Raw genomic sequence first — 21182 nt, forward strand, 5'->3', positions numbered from 1 at the left:
ATTTTATTGAGTTATTTGCATTAATAATTGTGTTTTTTTTCTTGATATTATTCCCAAAACATTTTTTTCGTAAAAATCACAAAACTTGCTATGTATCAGACGCAACGTTTGAAATGAGCAAATAGATTTTTTCAGCTGGAACTATTTTCAATTTCTGAGACAACAGGTAACTTTTTAACAAAATCCGCTGTGGTAAATGATAGTGACGTAGGTCATCTACTGTTTTACATTTCGAGTTCAGTAACTCTAATATTTTGGCACTACAACATTTATTTTTGATCATTTCAAATGTAAGTATTTATTTGAAAATTTAAAAAATATTTTGTTCAAAAACTATCTTTAGATTTTTCATCTCATCACTTCCACAAAAAAATTCTGATCCCTTTCAAAAAAAAAATATCATTTTTTTTAAATAACTAAAAACCGTTGAATCGAATCCAACTTACTTTGATTATCCACGAGCTTACACAACACCTTTTCTTCGCAAATTTTCCACATGAAAATTCATGTGAATCAATGTGAACTTAACTCTCCGCCTCCATTCAGAGCGGAGGGCATCAAATATCATAACTCACCATCAACGGTACAAATTGATGCATATGTATCTCTATAGCGAGCACGCTCAATGACTCAGTCGGCATATCAAATTGATAGTGCAGGTTACCTTTTTTTTTGCGCCAGGTGGAAATCTTACACCGTGGCACGCCTCCACCCTCTCACTCTCGCTGACGTGCACGTGCAGAAACTGCTCTCATAATTATGATGCTTCTTCAACTCGACGAATCGGCGGTGCCCATTTGACTCTCAAATGATATTCTGGGTTGGATGGAGCTGACTCCATCATGTCCGCAAAAGGTGCCTAATGAGATATTGCTTCTGTTGCTTACAACCTCCCAACAGGTGTTTGTGTGTGTGTGCATTATGAGCGATGGAAATGAGTTGTACACGTGGCTTAAAGGGGGGACGGGGGTGAACATATCGCACCTAACGCTTCTTCAGCTCATGTAACGTTTACCAGTTAGCCTCCATAATTAGGTAGCTTTTTCCGCTTATCAATCAAGCCTTCACGCGGAGAAGTCATGATGAGTGTTGTTGCTGCTGCTGCGATATGTGAGAGGGTTCGCTGACTGATTGGGCGGCACCACCCACCTTTTGGGTTGGGTTGGGAAAAAAGTGGCTCGCGCGTTGTTGTTGTGATTGATTTTCCCGCGTGCGCGCGGTTTGCTGTCAAATTATTGACGATTGCATAACATTTTAATGTGCAGTTTCAATTTTATGACTTACGAGCAAAAGTGCAATTTGTACCACTTCCTGATAAAAAGTAGAAAGGGTTTTGCGTGGCCCTGTATTTGGATTTTTTTTTTGATTTTTAAATTAAGGATGCAACAATCTTACAATTTTGATTTTTTTGTCCTTTCAGAACTGAATGGAAGTTTTCAGATCTTTGCGATTTTTTTATGGATGTTCGTTTAAAGGTTGTGTGAACATCTCTGAATAAAATATCGAAGATAATGTCGAGCCTTATTAAAAAAAAACTAAAAAAAGATGGTTTTGAAGTGATAATTTATTACTGTAATATATCCTTAAGTCAACCATTCTTAAGTTTGGAAAATAATATTAGCGGTCAATAAGCAAGTGTATGTTTGAGTGCTTACAGTTTTTTATGTTTAAATTCTCTTGCCGATCTGCGCAATGTTTTTTTGCTTCAAGTTCGAATGTGTCTTTTAGATAATTTTCATTTTATTTTTTTCACTCTCTAGACCTGGCAAGAACAGCAATTTAGGCGTGTGCCCTGGCACGGTGAATTTGGTTCTCCTCATGCTTGGAATGTGTTTAATGTCGCGCGCGCGCTCCAGCACACGTTTCGTTGGCGCGTGTTTTATGCTTAACCCTCTCACGCCCATGGTTACTCCAGAGCACCAAAACTTTGAACTCAAATATCTTGGAACTGACACAACTTTTCATGATGCTTTAAGTTGCAAGTGTTCATGTAGAATGTATACTAACATCTCCCCAAATTTCATCAAATTTGGTTAAGCACAAGCAAAGTTACAGTGTGAAATGTAAACAAAAATGGGCCAATTTTAGGGAAATAAATAAGACCTGTTTTCGAAAGCCCGTAAAAAATACCAAACACAAAATTTTATGAAACAAAAAATGTTTTGCTATCATTTGAACCTTGGACAAGAACCCCTGTGAATAACATTGTGAGTTTGGACCGGTTTTAAGTGTTTTTCAACCTTTTTCATTTGGTGCACCAGAGCACCACCTAGGCATATGAGCAACTAAATATTCAGGAGCTCTTTTTTCTAAATTACAGAAAAAGCTTATTTTTATCAAAACAAAAGTTTATAAACGTTTTGACTATTCATAAACAAGACAAAACATTGTTATTAGACCGATAATTTTATTATTTTCCTCATTTTTCATGAAAATGGTTGTTTGTGGGTTTTGAATGAGCCAATCAAAGAAACCTGAAAATGCAGAGATTTTAGAATTTGTAGTTAATACTTCAGAAATATGGTATTACAGCAAAGAATAAGTTGTTTTTAACACATTTCGAAGCGTTTTCAAACAAATGAACCAATAGATTTGAAGAAAACGAGATTTTGTGGTTCAAAAAAAAGTTGCTCATCTTCCTGATGGTGCTCTGGTGCACCACTTCAAATTCTACTTTTTTGCCTCAATTCGATGTTTGTGAGTCAAAGTAAAGTATTTCCTGCATTATTGTACCAAAATTAAGCCATTTACTATTTTTACGATAAGCAAACAGCTCTGGGCGTTAGAGGGTTAAGCCTTTTTGCAAGTTGCTACGCGGCCGAGGCTGTCACTCTTGTCAAAAGTCGTGAACATAATGGCAGCGACGGTGGCGACTCTGTGGGCTTTGCTTTTGAGCTAATATCCATATGAATGGCAAAATATAACGGGGTATCGTGGCACTTTTGGGGAGGGTGGGTTGCGACCAGCCAGCATAAAGTTGTGCGCTACCGCGACCCGGGCACCATCATTCAATGTTCAGAGGTCTTGGAATTTAGTTTTTTTTACGCTGCCTAACTCTTCTGGTTCATAGATTATGGGGGAAACATTATGCTTGACGCTGTCGCTTGCTTATGGCTTACTCGAAAGAGAGAATGGCACTTGGAATGTGCTAAATCAGTGTCGACAGGATGACTAATATTCGACTTTATGCTATGATTTTGTGTGACTAATGACATAAAGTTTAAATTTACCTTTTTTATCAATTGTGAAAAGTTATGAGAAACATCCACTTTATTTTTTTAATGCACTGTATAGGCTATTTAATTCATACAAATAAAATTACATTTCTTCAGTTTGACATTTCGTTGCCGATATGCTCTCATTTAAATAACCTATAATTCGTTCAGTGGCAGACGGTTTACAAACATTTTTTTTTCAATTCCGTCGTGAAACTACTAACTTTTCCTGTCATTCTTGAACGACGAAATAGCCTTCTTTTCTGTACCAAAAATAACAGAATCGAATAGCAACACTTTTCAAAAAAAATGCTGAAAAGTTCTACTTTTCAGCACTCAAATGGGTGCTGAAAAGTTGAACTTTTCAGCACTTGTTTCGAAAAGTAACACTTTTCAACATTTTTTTGATTTAAACGATTTATTGACAAAATACATGAAAATTTGACATAAAATTTCACTCAGTGTGTGTTTCTTGGAATTGCAAAAAATGTTGTATGGAACTCGTTGCAAAACTTGATTTTTTCAGCACTCTTCGTATTTATCCAACTCGGTGAACCTCGTTGGATAAATGTACTACTTGTGCTGAAAAAATCCTCTTTTTGCAACTTGTTGCATAAACTACTATTGCAATTCCGCTGTGAAACTGTCAACTTTTCCTGTCCTTCTGGAGAAACGAAACGGCCTACTTTTCCAAAAATAACAGAATGGAAAATTAATACCTTTCAATACCAGTGCTGAAAAGTAAAACTTTTGAATTGAATTGAATTGATTTTTGAAAAGTTCCACTTTTCAGCGGTGATTTTACTAAACACTTGAATGTTTAACATAAAATTCCATCTAGAAGCGTTTTTCGGAATTGCAAAAAATGTTGTAAGCAACTCGTTGTTAAACTTGATGTTTTCAGCATTCGTCGTATTTATCCAACCTCGTTGGATTTAATAATTAATAATAGTTTGTAGATGCAGTACAGAGTTTTGGGGGATCCTTACAGCTGGGTGACTTATAAATATATCTCAATGAATGAAAATAAAGTTTATTGAAAAACGAAACGGAAAACAGGAAAACACTCGCAAAACACCTGTTGCTATCGCTGACAAATTTTCCAGAGCATTTGGCAAGTTTGGGTTTAGTGTTCGCTGATTTTTTTCCAAGTGACTTTGTCATTGTTTAGTGTACAAAATATTGTGGTATGAAGAATCTAACGCAATTTGTTGAAATATGCAAGTTTATTGTATAATTGCTGGTTAACAAAAGCCCAACATCTTAAAAATGATTAGAAAGTATGAAAAACCAAATATCGTCTGTTGTGTGCTATCTTGTGACAAAGACCTTTTAGCACTTTTCGGAAAAATTAATTTTTAAAGTTTAAATAGTAAATAACTTCAAAACTAAGAATGATGGAGTCAAAGTTTTTGAAGCAATCGGTTCATATACTATCGCTAATCAAACGCTCCATTTTCAACTAATTTGGTAAAACCAGTTAAAAGATACAGCAAATTATGTAAACAAAAATCTAAAAAACACGTGTCACAAGTGTGTTTTGAATGTAAAATTCTGGAGTTTTTTTTTTGAAAAGGTACCCTTGAATCAATGCGGTTTTAAAAACACCCATAAAGCAAAAAATGGAAATTTGGTTTATTGGACCATTAAAAAAAACTCCAGAATTGTACTACGTGTCACAAGTGCGCACAGAATTTCCATATGTTTGTATGTTTAATCGACTTAAACAGTTTATTTTCAAAAACAAAAGATGGAATTGCTTGAAAAAAAAAAAGATTATTTACAACAAATTTGTGAAAAATTTCAATTTTTTTTCACATTTTCCAACAACATGTATGTCGTGTCACAAGTGTGCACAATTGATCATTTTATATGTCTATGTCACAAAATTGTTTTGCGATATCCGGGAAACGGAAGCGAATTTACAAAACCGGATTAAAGCATCTTTTAGTGTTTGTTAAGTATAGCAAAACGTCATCATTAACTCATTTTCGACCAATATGGTCATGGTTACAAGATAGCACAAAACAGACGATATGTTGAAGCTTATATAAAACATTTATGCGAACATGGGCAGAACAGGAGCATTGTCAAGTATGGAATAAGTTCAATACCGTTCTAAATTGATAAGTTTTGGCAAAACTATCTTGTGAATAAGCCGAACGTAGTCTACGATTACAAAAAAACAGAAATTCCAACGTCAATGTCAATGGAGGGCACTCACCGAAATGCCTACTTGAGCCAAAATGTCCTGCTTGACATCTAAAACTGGTTCATACACAGGTAAGTGACTTCAGGGGGGTGCCACGCCGGTCACGCGTGCCTTATGCGCATGCGGGGTTTCCTTTTGATAGCTCATGCCGTTGCCGCACAAACATCAAGGTCATGCTGTCTCTCAAAGTATGTAGCACATGTCCGACGACTACGACAACACGACAACAACGCTTGACGCGCTTGAGGTGTGTTCTTTCCGAAACACTTATTGAACTGTGGCATTTTCATGAAACAAATAGGCAGCGATCACGGTGGCCTTGATTTGACGCACTCAACATCGGCGAACGTCCGCGGTGGGGCGCATGCTTGGATCACTTGGGCCAGAGGTTCCCAACTTGACTTGTGAGGGTTGCAATTGTATATGAAACTATATAGTGGACAAGACAACAAAAACAGAACCACTGCTCTAATCTATGGCTGGTACGGTTCAAACAACTGATCACCACCGTGAGGTCAGGCGGTGGTGTGAGGTGCGAAGTGCCATGGTGTGACCTCCTACAGGCGCAAGCTCCAAAAAATGAGATCAGATCTTGGCGCGAGGGTGCGGCCGGACAAGGCGCAAAATAGAGCAGCAGAGCGCGCGCCGAGTTCAAAACGGTACATGAACGCACAAATGGTGAGCTGTTGTGGCCAGCATGTAATTACGGGTCGACTTCGACGGATCGATCGTCGCGGAGGTGGTTTGTTGCTGACTCATATGACAATACTCCTCGGAGAGCTGTTCACCGCCGCGGGAACATTGTTGCCATTAGATCTAGATCATGGGGTGGTGACCCCAGAGACCTCCTCCCCGGAACGTGAACCCACGCCTAGGGGTCCGAAATCATACGGTACGTGCTCGGTAATTGTCCACATGTTCAAGGTCTACCCGGTATGACTCACATACTCGTTGAACTTGTCAATCGATTGCCAATACCTTGGAGACCTATCAATTTGTGGTGCCCGTGGTACCGATCGCCCCGTAAAACAACCCAACGGAATTTTCGTGCGCCCTTCTAAAGTTTCAAAACGCCCCCGAATGACCAAACCAAAAATTTACCAATATTGTTAACCGGCCAAGTTTGCAGCTTTCCCTTCTAGAACCAACTAAATGCCACCTTTAGCAAAGAGGCGATTTGACGCCGATCACGCGAAAACCACCAGCCCAGCAGCTTCGGTTGGCGTTGGGAGGTTTCCGTGACGACCATAAAAAAGTGCTGAGGGTGCTAATATGCACCCTGGTGTATTTGGGCGGGGGTGGGGTCTTGTTGGCAAATTAGTCTACAGAACGATCTCTACGGCCGAACGAGGCACGCGATCGAGCAGCACATTTTTTTGAGCACTAAAATTTCATGTCACGAAATTAGAACAATTTTATTTGCGAGACTTTCGATTTGAGGTCCGCTAAGGTCTGTGTTCCGTTTTTGTGGAGCAGTTTGAGGACGTAGGTTGCCAGTTGGCGGATAAGTTCAGTGTAGAACCCGATCCGGGTGGAGAACTAGTCTGGTCGTAAAATATCAGCTATTGGTGACGGTGAGGAAAACATGGTTCTGTCGTGAGTATGACCTCGGTGTTTGGTTGACTGTAAATTAGTTGCATATTGAAGGTAAATAATTATTCTTCCATTTGAAAAACTGGAAAGCCAGCAATTATGATTTTAAAATTGTTTTAAAACTGAAATCAACATATTTACAAAAAAAAAAAAAATGCAAGATTTACTTAATTGATGAAAAATGTGATTTTATCTATGATTTCAGATAGAACAAAAACAATTCCCTAATGTCAATCATTTTGTTTAGTCGGAAATTATCCAATCTTCCAGACCTATCTAAATAACCATTGTTTTCCTAATTCTACAACACGATAAGCGGTTCATGATCTGATACCACCACCTTTCGTTTCAGCATATTTTTATGCGCGAAAACCACCCACGTACACGCGATCTAATCAGTCCACCAGCAACTAACTCAGGCTCGTTAACTTGCTACTTGCTAGTAGAGCGAAGTGCCTTACATCTCGCACCCATCAGGGACCTGCCTCAAAAATGTTAATCTCCATGAGAAGCAGGAAGAGATTGGCGTGCAGCCCGGGAAAATAATGCCAACAAAACGCAGAAACTGCACGATTACGAGGCGAGGGCCTCAAGTCAGCCATTAGTTCCAATCGTCCAATCGTTGATACCTGGGCTGCTGCTGCTGGTGATGTTGCTCGGATTGCGCCACTGTCAATTAGGCCACCAGCTCGGTAATCTCGAGCGTTGTGTTCCAGTATAAACACAGGGAAGTAATAACGCGCTCGAAACTGTATCAAAAATATTTATAAATGTATACAGCCCATATTTGCATAGGTTTTGCCTTGCAGGGTAAAGTGAGGGGGGCTGTTATGAAGAGTGAATTGGTAGCTGGATCACTTGAGCCTTGGGCTGCCAGAGTTGATCCACGAGGGTGAAGGAAAACTCATAGAAGGAAAGTCAGCCACAACAAACATTGTATCGACTTTAATGGAACGTTGATTGATTGGGTGACGCGATGATGGAGGACGATAAACGATTTTCCTTAAGCTATGACTTTAACTAACTCTCTAAATACTGAGCTCAGGATTTTCCCTGGAATCCCTGGAAATTTGAAATTTATGAAACACTGTTTGATCCTGGTTTCGAATAACCCTATAACGCCCATGGTAGCTCCAGAGCAGCACTAAATTTTCAAATCAAATTGAATTTTCTCGAAACTGTTGAATAAATTCAAATAATTACTCTTAAACAGTTTTTTTAGGCTGTTTGCTGATAACGTTTCTTTTGGGAGCGGTCGTGGCTGAATGGTTACGATGTTCGCTTTATAAGCGAATGGTTCTGGGTTCGATACCCATCTGCTCCCAACGAGAAAGTTCTGGACTCATTGAATTTGGAATTAATGAAAAACTTCAGCTCACGGCGGGGTTCGATCCCCTGTACTTAGGATTGGCAAGCAAAATGCTTTCCACTTAACCGAGGAGCATTGGTAGCTTGAGGAGGAATTAGACTGGTATAGTTGAATCCAAGAATCGGACAAAGAGTCAAATTGAATGCAAGTTGAACATCAGAACTCAAACAAGATTGCAAGCGCAGTTGAAATTGAATCTAAAAATAGAATTCATCCAATAAGAGATGAGAAGAATTGAAAGCATTCCCACACCCAAACGGCGGTCGCATGATTGTGATGCATGGCGGCATGAAAGTATATCAGAATCTGCATGAAAACTGTCCTCATGCATTTTTTGCAATATAGGGGTTTGACATTTTTGCCCGTTATCGACAATTATCGACATCACCGACGGCTTTTTGGTTGTATTTCACAAATAAAAAAAAATCTTAACAGAACGAGGATTGAGCTACCAACTTCTTGATTATTGGTCCGACACGCTACCACCGCGCCATAGGGGGATGGCGTCGCTATTTTTAGACCACATTTTCCACTTTTTCGCATCGAAACCGACTACTTTATCGACTTCATTTTGCTGGGCGAGATAGGACGCCGTCTATTTTTAGACGATGACTCAGCACTTTTCCACTCTTGCACTTAAAAAAAACCAGGTGGCAGCACGATGTAACGCCACGTCCCTATGGACGCTTGATGAAATGTGAGTGAAAGAGCACCAACATATTCTTCTCTTTGGTGTGTTGATCTTGGACGGGCCAGCTTTATATGTATTGGTGAGAACTGCAGATCGCTGAAATGTTTACACGCGGGCAAAAATGATCTACGGGCTTGCTGCAAAAAATGTTATAAAATGTGACATTTTCTGCAGCAAATCCACTGTTGCAGATTTTGAGATATATATTTCCTTTGGGTGCATTAGAAATGAGAACACACGAAGAATTCGAACAACAATGCCAAAGGTCGTTACCACTCGCCTAGGGTGGCTCCTCAGACCATTCACCTTCCCAAAAACCGTCCAACTCCAAGCGAAACTTACTTGAGGATACCGTGGAGATTTTCCCTTAATACTCTTAAAAAAGTGGAGCATCAACACTTCCCGTCTTCCAATTCCCTTTCCTTGTCCCTGGTGCGCGGTGGAGATGGGAGCGGCCGGCAATGGACGGCTGCCATGGTGGTGAGAATCTGGTTCAGGTGGAATTGGTTCTATTCCCAATTATCGTTTCCTAGGCAACTTGGGCTTAGACAATCATCACATCACATGGCGAAAAATCCAGTCTGCAATCCGCTAAAATCACCGTCTCCTAGCGAAGCGAAGCGAAGCTGTTTGCTGATAACGTTTCTTTTCACGGAAGCAAAGCAAGAACGCCCCAGCAGCTGGACACCGAGTTGCGGCTGAGGACACAAGCAAAGGCCAGCAGAGCCAACCAAGACCCCTACACAATCCCCCTTCCCATCCCACGCCTTGTCTTTAACATCAATCCCTTCCCTACTAACCCCGAGTAGGCCGCGGGTAATCGGCTCCCCTCCCACTAACATTTACACACAAGATCCTCTGTAATTATTAAGTTTTTTGTAATTACAAAAGCCGACTCGGTCCTAACCAGGTCCCAGTACCGAAAAGGACCTAATAAAAATAATTTTATGAAAAAAAAAAAAAAACGTTTCTTTTCAACCATTTTGGTTAAGGAAAAACGTAAAAAAAAGGATTTTCACTGGTCAGGAAGGGGTGTATACTTTGAAACAAAAACTTGAAAATAAATGCAGTGGTGAAGATTGGTAATCGATAAAATTATCGTCGATAATATTATCGTCTGACGGTAACGATAATGGTTATCGTTATCGTCGAGACGATAACGATAGATCTATCGTTATCGTTATTTCGTTAATTCTATCGGCGATAATCTTATCGCCGATAATGGACGATTAATCATTTTTAAAATCTTTCTTAAATCGATTAATTCAACCATATCATGTTAAATTTTCAATGCTTTCATCGAGAATATATTTTTTGAAAATCTAGTAAGTTTCAAAGTAAAAATATATACCCAAAATTGTTCACAAAATACCGCATTTTAACGAAGTTACTCAAATTTTCATAACTTGCAATATGGGTATCAAACGAAGTGAAATTTTGTATGCTTGTATGCTTAAGTATATTAGAGCGTTTAATTGAAAATATTAAAATATTCACAAATTACCGTAATTTATTGAAAAAAACTCAAACTTTCAAAATTTGCTGTAAAAAAAAAAAAAAAAAAAAAAAAAAAAAAAAAAAAAAAAAAAAAAAAAAATTGTTTGCCTTTTTACTTTATTAATGTTTTTTTTAAATTCAAAATTTTCACAAAATATCGTAATTTTTCAAAAATACTTAAAATTTCAAAACATGCAAAATGGGTATCAAACAAAGCAAAATTTTGTATGCTTTTTTTTCATTTCATTAGAGTTATTTGGAAGATACTAAAATTTTCACAAATCATTGATTTTTTTCGAATATACTTTAAAAAATTTAAATTTGCAATCTGGGTATCAAACGAAGAGAATTTTTGTATGCTTCATACATACATTTAAATTGTGAATGCTTCATATCAAATTTTGCTTTATTTGATACCCATATGGCAAATTCAAAAAATGAGTATTTTCGAAAAATATGGTATTTTGAAAAAAATATAATTAAAAAACTCTTACAAAGTGAAAAAGCAAACAAAATTTTGCTTTTTTTGTTACTAGTATTGCATATTTTAAAAATTTTAGTTCTTTCAAAAAATACTTTATTTTGTGATTTTTTTTGTATTTAAAAAAATCAATCAATGTGAAAACGCTAACGAATTATAATTATAGCTTCGTTTGAAACCCATATTGAAAATTTTAAAAATTTTAAAATAAAAAAAAGGTATTTTGTGAAAAATTATATTTTAGACAAAAAGCTTGAGGGTGCACCGCAACCATGGAAGTTGTTGTCTTCTTATTCCAAAATTGTCAAACTTACGGACCCAATCCTGCAAAAATCTGATTGCCAAAATAGTCAAACTTTGTTGTAAATAACAATGGGGGGAATAAAAAAATATATCGATAGGTCCCGTAGTTTTAAAGATAATAAAATGTCTGCAACAGAAATCTTGGTGCAAAAGTTATGGTTAATGTGTACCGTTATATTATATTTGAAAAATTTGAGTATTTTCGAAAAATTACGATAATTTGTGGTAATTTAAGTATCAAAAATAAAACTCTATTAAGTGAAACGCATGCTTAATTTCGCTAAGTTTGCAATAGATTATCGTTATCGTGACTAACTATAGAACTATCGTTATCGATAATTTTATCGTTAACAACCTTGGTAGTGACTTAAACGAACTCAACTAAGGGTAATTCTCCGCCAACTCACACAGCAGTTGCCCCGACCCCTCTTCGATTTGCGTGAAACTTTGTCCTTAGGGGAAACTTTTGTCCCTGATCACGAATCTGAGGTCCGTTTTTTGATATCTCGTGACGGAGGAGCGGTACGACCCCTTCCATTTTTGCACATGCGAAAAAAGAGGTATTTTTCAATAATTTGCAGCCTGAAACGGTGATGAGATAGAAATTTGGTGTCAAAGGGACTTTTATGTAAAATTAGACGCCCGATTTGATGGCGTACTCAGAATTCCGAAAAAACGTATTTTTCATCGAAAAAAACACTAAAAAAGTTTTAAAAATTCTCCCATTTTCCGTTACTCGACTGTAAAAATTATTGGAACATGTCATTTTATGGGAAATTTTATGTTCTTTTCGAATCTACATTGACCCAAAAGGGTCATTTTTTCATTTAGAACAAAATTTTTCATTTTAAAATTTCGTGTTTTTTTATAACTTTGCAGGGTTATTTTTTAGAGTGTAACAATGTTTTACAAAGTTGTAGAACAGACAATTACAAAAATTTGAATATATAGACATAAGAGGTTTGCTTGTAAACATCACGAGTTATCGTGATTTTACGAAAAAAAGTTTTGAAAAAGTTGGTCGTCATCGATCATGGTCGTTCATGGTCACCCGCGACAGACACGGATGACGAAACAAAGAGAAACGCAAAAAGTAACTTTTTCAAAACTTTTTTTCGTAAAATCGCGATAACTCGTGATGTTTACAAGCAAATCCCTTTTGTCTATATATCAAATTTTTTGTAATTGTCTGCTCTACAACTTTGTAGAACATTGTTACACTCTAAAAAATAATCCTGCAAAGTTAGAAAAAACACGAAATTTTAAAATGAAAAATTTTGTTTTAAATGAAAAAATGACTCTTTTGGGTCAATGTAGATTCGAAAAGTACATTAAATTTCCCATAAAATGACATGTTCCAAAATTTTTTACAGTCGAGTAACGGAAAATGGGAGAATTTTTAAAACGTTTTTAGTGTTTTTTTCGATGAAAAATACGTTTTTTTCGGAATTCTGAGTACGCCATCAAATCGGGCGTCTAATTTTACATAAAAGTCCCTATGACACCAAATTTCTAACTCATCACCGTTTCAGGCTGCAAATTATTGGAAAATACCTCTTTTTTCGCATGTTCAAAAATTGAAGGGGTCGTACTGCCCCTCCGTCACGAGATATCAAAAAACGGACCTCGGATTCGTGATCAGGGACAAAAGTTACCCCTTAGGACAAAGTTTCACGCAAATCGAAGAGGGGTCAGGGCAACTTTTCCCGATTTCGTGTGAGTTGGTAGAGAATTACCCCTAATTCTTCTTGCAAAATTCTATTATACGTGTTTCATAATACAAATTTCATTTTCTTCCAATTTGCTTGTTTTACAGTAATACGCAAAAATTTCAAATTTTACTTTTTCGAGAAGGAGTTACCTTTTTTAAATTAAATAATAATATAAAATTAACTATTCTTTAAAACGCTTATCAAAAATGTCAATGCTTATTTTCATTGCATGCTATTGTGATTTCTATTGCCGAAGCAAGAGCTATTCCCGCTTGTGACATTAAAATTTTAATAAAAAAAATGAAATGTGGATGTGATATTTTCAGAATGGCAGATAAGTTCAACAAATAATAACAACAATTGAATTGAGCTTTTTATTTTTTTAAATGATTTTGAAAACATTGGTGTCATTTTTAAGAAATATTAAAAAAAGTTGAGGGAATATATTTCCTCGGACGGGAAATTGGACGCTCTAGTTCAACAAGTTTAAAAAAGATTTAGGGTAGAGTTCGGATGAAAGTAAACTTGATAAAATATTAAACATTTATAGAAAAATAGTATTGCAAAAATTAAAAAAATGCTTGGAAATATTAACTACTGCATTTAAATTTTGTTCAATGATGTTAATGTTTATCAAAAAATGGAATCATTTTGAATTCTTCTAACTGTCGACGTTTAACACATTTTCCAATAATTTTAATTTATTTCGTTGACTACTTGTGTACAGTTTCTATCTTAAGCTAAGATATGAACTACCTTTCAACGGGAAAAAACATTGCAAGAAAACCTTCGAAATAGGTCATAGATTGGTGATCGTTAGAGGAAAGTGGACACTAAAAATCTGAATTACATTGCAATGCAACATGAACATATCAAGCTTATTCTAAGATAATTTTGTTCTAAGCAATAAAATTCAAATTGCATAACCGAGCTGGGTGTTAATGCAGCACGTATCACCCACTGCGAGGTGTGTAATAAACGTAATCAACATCTCACCTCAATTCTGCTGCAGGACATTAGTGGCATTTCGATAGCCTCTCGACAATTGCACAAATATGTTCTACCACGACACACAACAAAGGGCGGTGGTGGCGGCGCCAAGATGCATTTCCTGGTGTTCAATTTTTTCACACCATCTGGCCAATAATGATCGAATTTGCCTCACCACAGTCAGCTTGAGGGGGTTAGGGCAGAACAAATTAGCTGCTAATGCCAGTTGCTGTTTTTCGAACCCAGCACGTATCAAAAAAGTACCCACTTTGTAGCAAAACTCTTTTTTTCTCTTTTCTCAGTAAAGCTCCCCCAGGTTGGTCAACCTGGAAGGCACAGACCAAAACAGATCGATGTCAATTGGTGCAGAAGAAAAACTTGGGCAGCTTTCTGAAGCTGGCAAGTTGTTATTTGATCTGATTGATGCATGAAATATTGGTGTTGTTGTCTAGTTGCTGCTGCTGCTGCTGCTAAGCAGTTTGTATATCTTTCAATGTTTGAACTGGGGGCCAGTTTGCGCGCGAGCCAGACCAGAGCTGTTGCAACTCCAAATGAGGGTTGTAAATTGAAATTAAAATTGGCAAATCAGAGCAGCAGCAGCCGCATTAGTTCAGTGGGTTAGTAGTTAGCAAAAAGGGAACCAAACTGTCGGATTCCGTGATCCGTGCTAACCGCAATTGAAGTTTACAAGCTGTTACCTTGCTCAAAGGGGGATTGTGTGCTTGGGAGTTTATTTTGGGTAAAATTAATTTTATTTTAGTGTGCAGCAGCAAAAAAACAACTAAGTTTTTTATTTTTTTTTACAAAAAGTTAAACTTCTAAAACCCTAAACTCAAAACTGGACAGGACTGGGACGAGAGAATAATTGCCTCTAGTTGAGAGAATAGTTGTACCATTTACGGACTCAGATAGCACAACACAGCACAGAAAAACAAAAGTGACAACTTCGGGAATCGAACTAGAGACCTTTGACAGGCTTACCTAATGACTTAACTGCCTCGGCCACCACAGTTTGGTAACCAAAAATGTTCAGAAGTCGATGTAGATTGGGGACTTATTGTTTCAATTAACATAAAATTAGATTGCAATCAAAAAGTGTTCTACAAATTATCAACAAAATGACAAATTTTCTGAATTAATTAAAAAAAAAGTTTATTTAAACTTATTCAAAAGTCATACGTTCAATAAATTTTATTTTCCAATAATCTTTTAAAGCTGCTCCCACCAGACGCAGCACGAATTAATAGGCCTGTTAATCAAAAATTAATTTCCACGAGCAAGCTATTGATCTGTGTTTTCCAAACAAACACACACACACGAGCAAAACAATAGCACCAACAAACACTTACACAAAAGAACAAACATCGCAGAGGGGAGAAAAAATACCAAAAACGAGCTTACGACAACGTGGTCGGTTAGCTTGAAGAGAAACAATTACCTTGCAAAACAGTAGAGTTGAAAAAGAGTGAATATTATTTTGCTGTGTACTGTTGAAAATCCATGAAATTTAATGAAATACTTTAATGGGAACATTTTAATCTCGGAACGAATTTTAAAATACTTGATTGAAAGCTCAAATTATTATATTATTTTTTTAACAGTGCCCAACATGATTCCTATCTCCCCACACAACGCCGACAAGTGTTTTCGGATGTGCCGTAATACTTTCGCTGCCAAGCCGGTGTTCGAAAACCCACCCCCTTCGAAAAAATTTGGCTCGATTATGCTTGGCTCAGCGTGATCGGCGGAGGGGAATTTGATTGTAAAATCAATTAACGATTTTTTACCAACCAACCCGATTGTTGTGCTTTCAAATTGGTTTGAAAAATGGATTACGAAAAAAAGTTTGGCGGCGGCGGTGGCCACTGCTGCTGCTGCGTGAACCCTCCTGCCGGTAGAGTCAATCAATCGGCACGGTTTTGCGTCCGATAATGGACCACTTTCCGGTCGCGTAGACAACGATTATTACGCGGATTACGCGGGTTAACGAGAGGGACATGCAGAGGTTGACAAGTGGCGTGGTGAATGAGCGTTTATCAGGGGTTAGCTGTACTTCAGCGGTTCTCTGGAAAATCGCAAAAGTTGTTTTTTGTTATTGTTATTGAATCATGGCTTGACGATGTCAACATAAACTAACTGAGCAAAAACTATACTTAAATTGATTTTTAGTTTTGTGAAGAACCAGCTTATTGATTTATTGATAGTTGGATTACTTATGTAATGCCAATCGATAAGGAATTGCTGCCATTATGGAAACAATGGACATCTTCAGTTATAGTTTATGCTTCGTCGCGGAACGTAGTGTCAGACGACAGACAAAATGTACTCCTACTTCGTTGTTGTGATAGTTGCAAGTTGCTTAACTCAACAAACCAAAGGATTTGTCGTTCCGGATTACTTCGACTTTCAGGTCGAATCTCAAGACGCCAAAATAACTGCCCCTGAGCTTGCAATCAAGTACGGCTACCGGGCGGAAACTCACAAAGTACAAACCGAGGATGGATATCTGCTGGAACTGCACCGAATCACCGGAAGTGGTTCCACGGCGTACGACAAGCGACTTCCGCCAATCCTGTTGATGCACGGCCTTCTAACCTCGTCCGCGGATTGGCTGCTGATCGGCCCAGGCAACGGCCTTGCCTACCACCTCAGCGATCTGGGCTACGACGTGTGGCTGGGAAATGCCCGCGGAAATCGGTACTGCCGAAGTCACGTCAGCTGGACGCCCAACATGGTCAAGTTCTGGGACTTTTCGTGGCACGAGATTGGCGTGTACGATCTGCCGGCCATCATCGATCACGTGCTGGAGAGCACGGGAAAGCCACGGTTGCACTACATCGGGCACTCCCAGGGTACGACTACCTTTTTCGTAATGGCTTCAGAGAGGCCGGAGTACAGCGAGAAGGTCATCCTGATGCAGGCGTTGGCACCCGTTGCCTACATGAAGAACATCGGTAGCCCGCTGCTCCGGTATTTGGTCAAGTACTTGGGAGCGATTGAGGTGAGTGGTGACCACTTGGGTGTTGACAACGGAGAAGTGGAGTGCAGTGATAAGCTTGTACTGGGGCTATTTCTAATTATGAAAAAAGGAATTTTTACCCTCTACAGTCCAATCCCACCTTTATAGAAAGGGATAATTAACCAAAAACAAATATCCAGTTGTCCAGCAATTTTCAACAAATGGTTATAAAAAGAGGCAAAAAAAGAGCGAGCCACTCAAAGAGCCAGTTAATTTGAACATCATTTCTATTTGAAACTCAAGCCTTTTGAAAAAATCGTTTAAAGATGAATAGATTTTAAAACGTGTGTCTGTGTTTAATTTAAAAATTTAATTCATTGAAATTCCAACAGATTGTACTGATTTAATTGTTTTTGAGGAATGAAAATTAGTTTCAAACTTTTTGATTAACTTTGTTTGGAAAATTTGTTTATCTTTATTTTGGCACTATTGTAAAATCCTACAGCTCCTTCCTTGACTTGACGAAAAGTACACACTACAAGTTATCGTATCCAATAAAGCAACAAATTACAATTACAATCATAAATTAATGCCAAATTTGTCAAAATTATCCAACGGTGTTCTTTTCCAAGTGAGTAACTCTCTACGAAATCAGCTGATTTCGACGATTTTTATTTTTTGTATTTTTTGATTTGACTTAAACTTTGTGGGGGCCTTCCCTATGAGCAAATAAGCTATTTTGCGTCATTGGTTCACCCATACAAGTCTCCATACAATTTTGGCTGCAGTCCATACAAAAATGGCATGTAAATATTCAAACAGCTGTAACTTTTGAGTGAATTTTCTGATCAATTTGGTGTCTTCGGCAAAGTTGTAGGTATTGTTGAGAACAATTGAGAAAAAAATAGGTACACGGAAAAAAAAAATTGCAGATTTTTTAATCATCTTTTTTTTCACTATAACTCAATTTCCCAAAATTCGTATTTTTTGATTTTCGAGATTTGGTTATATGTTTTAGGGGACAAAAATCCGCAACTTTTGAGGCATAGAGAAACATGGTCAAAAAATCTGCCGCCGACTTATGAATTTTTGAAAAAAACAGTGATTTTTGGAAAAAAACAAAGTTTCATGCAAAAACAAGTTTGACATTATTTTTTAATGCAAAATTGAATTTGCAATCGAAAAGTACTTTACAGATTTTTTGATAAAGAGCTCCGTTTTCAAGATGTTGTTGTTGTTAAGTTATTTATTTCTGGCAGCTTTAACCTTCTTGGTCATTCGCTGCCCTATTTTCATGATATAGCCACCGAAAGTTTGAATTAAGCGAAATATTTGCAGTTTTTCGATTTTTAAAAATAGTGACCATAAGTGACCATATCTAAAAATATTTTTTTTGAGAAGTTCAGAAAATTTGCTATGAAATTGTCTAAAAGACATTGAAGATGTGACCTCGGGTTGCTGAGATAGAGCCGCTTTAAGAAAAAGAAACTTGAAAATTAAAGTTTTCTTAATCTCACCAAAATAACCCACCATTTTCTAATGACGATATCTCAGCAACTAATGGTCCAATTATCAATGTTAATACATGTAATATTCGTGAAATTTTCCGATCTTTTCGAATTTTTTTTTAGATCTAGACTTACATTTTAAATGGGCCATACATATAATATTACGCCCATTTAAAATGCTAGTATTGATTTAAAAAAAATCAAAATATTTTTTTCGAAAAAAATCGGAAAATTTCACGATTTTTTCTGAACTTTTCAAAAAAAATATTTTTAGAAACGGTCACTCATGGTCACTATTTTTTAAATTGAAAAACTGCACGGAGCCCTTTATCAAAAAATCTGGAAAGTACTTTTCGATTTAAATTCAATTCTGCATTAAAAAATAATGTCAAACTTGTTTTTGCATGAAACTTCGATTTTTTCCAAAAATCACTATTTTTTCAAAAATTCATAACTCGGCGGCAGATTTTTTGACCATGTTTCTTTATGGCTCAAAAGTTGCGGATTTTTGTCCCCTAAAACATATCAAAAAATCTCGAAAATCAAAAAATACGTATTTTGGGAAATTGAGTTTTTGTGAAAAAAGTTGTTAAAAAAATGTGCAATTTTTTTCCGTGTACCTATTTTTTTCTCAAAAGTCCTCAACAATACCTACAACTTTGCCGAAGACACCAAATTGATCAGAAAATTTACTCAAAAGTTACAGCTGTTTGAATATTTACATACCATTTTTGTATGGACAGCAGCCAAAATTGTATGGAGACTTGTATGGATGAACCAATCACACAAAATAGTTTATTTGGTCATAGGGAAGTCCCCCACAAAGTTTCAGCCAAATCAAAAAATACAATAAAAATCCATTTCCGGTTTTGGTAGAGAATTGCTCAAGTAACTTTTTTTTTTAATAATCAGGCAAATTAAAGAGGAGCCTCTTAAAGACTCTTAATAGCACTTGTGCCGGTATTTGAACACCACAGTTTTTCAAGTAAACTTTGAAATTACTCACAAAGTAAAGCTGAATGGATTTCTAACAAAATACAAATTCTTTCACAAAATTGAAAATACATTTGAGCTTTTCAAAATGCTTTACAAAGAAAATTTCCAAGTAACTATGGTTTGCATGCCAATGTTTTGTTTGTATTTTTTTAATAATTTATGAAAATAATATAAAAATGCATAATAAACACACCTGCTGTTCAACAAAATTTTGAAAAAAGCGAAAGAGCCGTTAAAAAGAGCCGCTCATATTAATGAGCGAGCCTGAAAGAGCGGCTCCAAAAAAAGCAGTTTTGCCCACCTCTATAAGTTTGTTTATTGGTTCTATTGAAACTAAAAAAACTCCAGAAATAATGAAAAAACTTTGCAAAATGTTCTTTATGTTCGATGATAATGGTGAAATGAAGCAGGTACTTTTGGCGAATAATTTTTTATCACTGCATTTTTTTCTGAATACATTTTTTTTCTCCAAACATTTTTTGCGTTTTTTTTCCTGCCAATAACAGCGAACTAATTTTCACTTCTAGACAATGATCGACTTTTTCGGGCTGGGAGAGTTCAAACCAATACCCAGTGTGCTGCTGGAGCTGGCAAAGCTAATCTGCCCAACATCGCAATCCAACAACCTGTGCTTGAACGTGATGTTCCTGCTAGCGGGAGCTAACCCAGATCAAATTGATCCCGTAGGTTTTAATTATGATCCTAATCTGATTTCAGTAACTAAAAGTCTTCTTTTTTCAAGGTCATGGTCCCCATCATCCTCGGCCACATCCCGGCAGGCTCATCCACCAAACAGCTGGTCCACTTTGGCCAGGAGGTACTTTCGGGTCAGTTCCGCCGGTACGATTACGGCAAGGTGAAGAACCTGTACGAGTACGGCCAAGCGGAACCACCGGCGTACAACCTCACCCGGGTGACCACACCCGTGGTTCTGCACTACGGAGCCAACGACTACATGGCACACGTGGACGACGTTCGACGGTTGGCCACACAGCTGCCGAACCTGCTCGAGAGTCACTTGATTGAGTTGGATTTGTTCAATCACATGGACTTTTTGTTCGCAAAGGACGCCGTAAAACTGTTGTACAACGACTTGGTCAACAACGTTGAGAAATACACCGACCGCGGCAATTAGTTTTCGGTTGACCCTTTTGCTCGTGACCTGTTCAAGGGTCTCGTGTGCTCCGAAACCTCCCTGCCCTATTTGTCAAGTGATACACTTTTGTGTGCGCGTGGACAGCAACAAGTGTCGTTGAAAGAAAACCCGTAACTCCTAACGACATCGCGGCTATTAAAGTGGCTACTTTACCCATTAAACAATTTGTCAACATTTGTCCGTCCGCCCCAGCAACGCAGCTACACTCGAAATATTTGTCCACACTCTGGTCAGGACAAATCTCCATGTCACATTTGTTTGATTTTGCCGTCCACCAGCTGACAGCCGCGGTCAGCAGTCCCGCCAAATTGATGTAATCGAGCGAGGTGGCCAAACGCGCGTTTGGACCTCCAATCGGTCATTGATTACCGGCGCGTAAACTTTTCGCCACCACCCTATGCAACAATTCGACTTGAACTATAAATGTTGGACCTTTGAGAGGGGTGCCCTCTACCTTTGGCTCTCGGTGATCCAAAATATGATTTTTAATTTAAGTTTTC

The 21182-nt window shown here is 37.5% G+C and overlaps 1 protein-coding gene across 1 annotated transcript; it reads left to right on the forward strand.

Annotated features, from left to right (window-relative positions):
• The first annotated feature begins 16339 nt into the window (after positions 1 to 16339).
• LOC120420541 (lipase 3-like) lies at positions 16340 to 20953 on the forward strand. Its single transcript, XM_039583614.2, has 3 exons — positions 16340 to 17064; positions 20054 to 20209; positions 20269 to 20953. Exons 1-3 carry the CDS (start codon positions 16384 to 16386, stop codon positions 20659 to 20661), a joined length of 1230 nt encoding a protein of 409 aa, XP_039439548.1. The 5' UTR covers positions 16340 to 16383; the 3' UTR covers positions 20662 to 20953.
• The last annotated feature ends 229 nt before the right edge of the window (positions 20954 to 21182 follow it).

Source organism: Culex pipiens, chromosome 2 (genome assembly GCF_016801865.2).
Source record: "Culex pipiens pallens isolate TS chromosome 2, TS_CPP_V2, whole genome shotgun sequence".
Taxonomy (NCBI): Eukaryota; Metazoa; Arthropoda; class Insecta; order Diptera; family Culicidae; genus Culex; species Culex pipiens.

Excerpts from the sequence above, each read along its gene's own strand:
- LOC120420541 (XM_039583614.2), top strand. The coding sequence starts at position 16,384 with ATGTACTCCTACTTCGTTGTTGTGATAGTTGCAAGTTGCTTAACTCAA. Across the intron at positions 17,065-20,053 it reads AGTACTTGGGAGCGATTGAG|ACAATGATCGACTTTTTCGG; the intron begins GTGAGTGGTGAC and ends TTTCACTTCTAG. Across the intron at positions 20,210-20,268 it reads ACCCAGATCAAATTGATCCC|GTCATGGTCCCCATCATCCT; the intron begins GTAGGTTTTAAT and ends TCTTTTTTCAAG.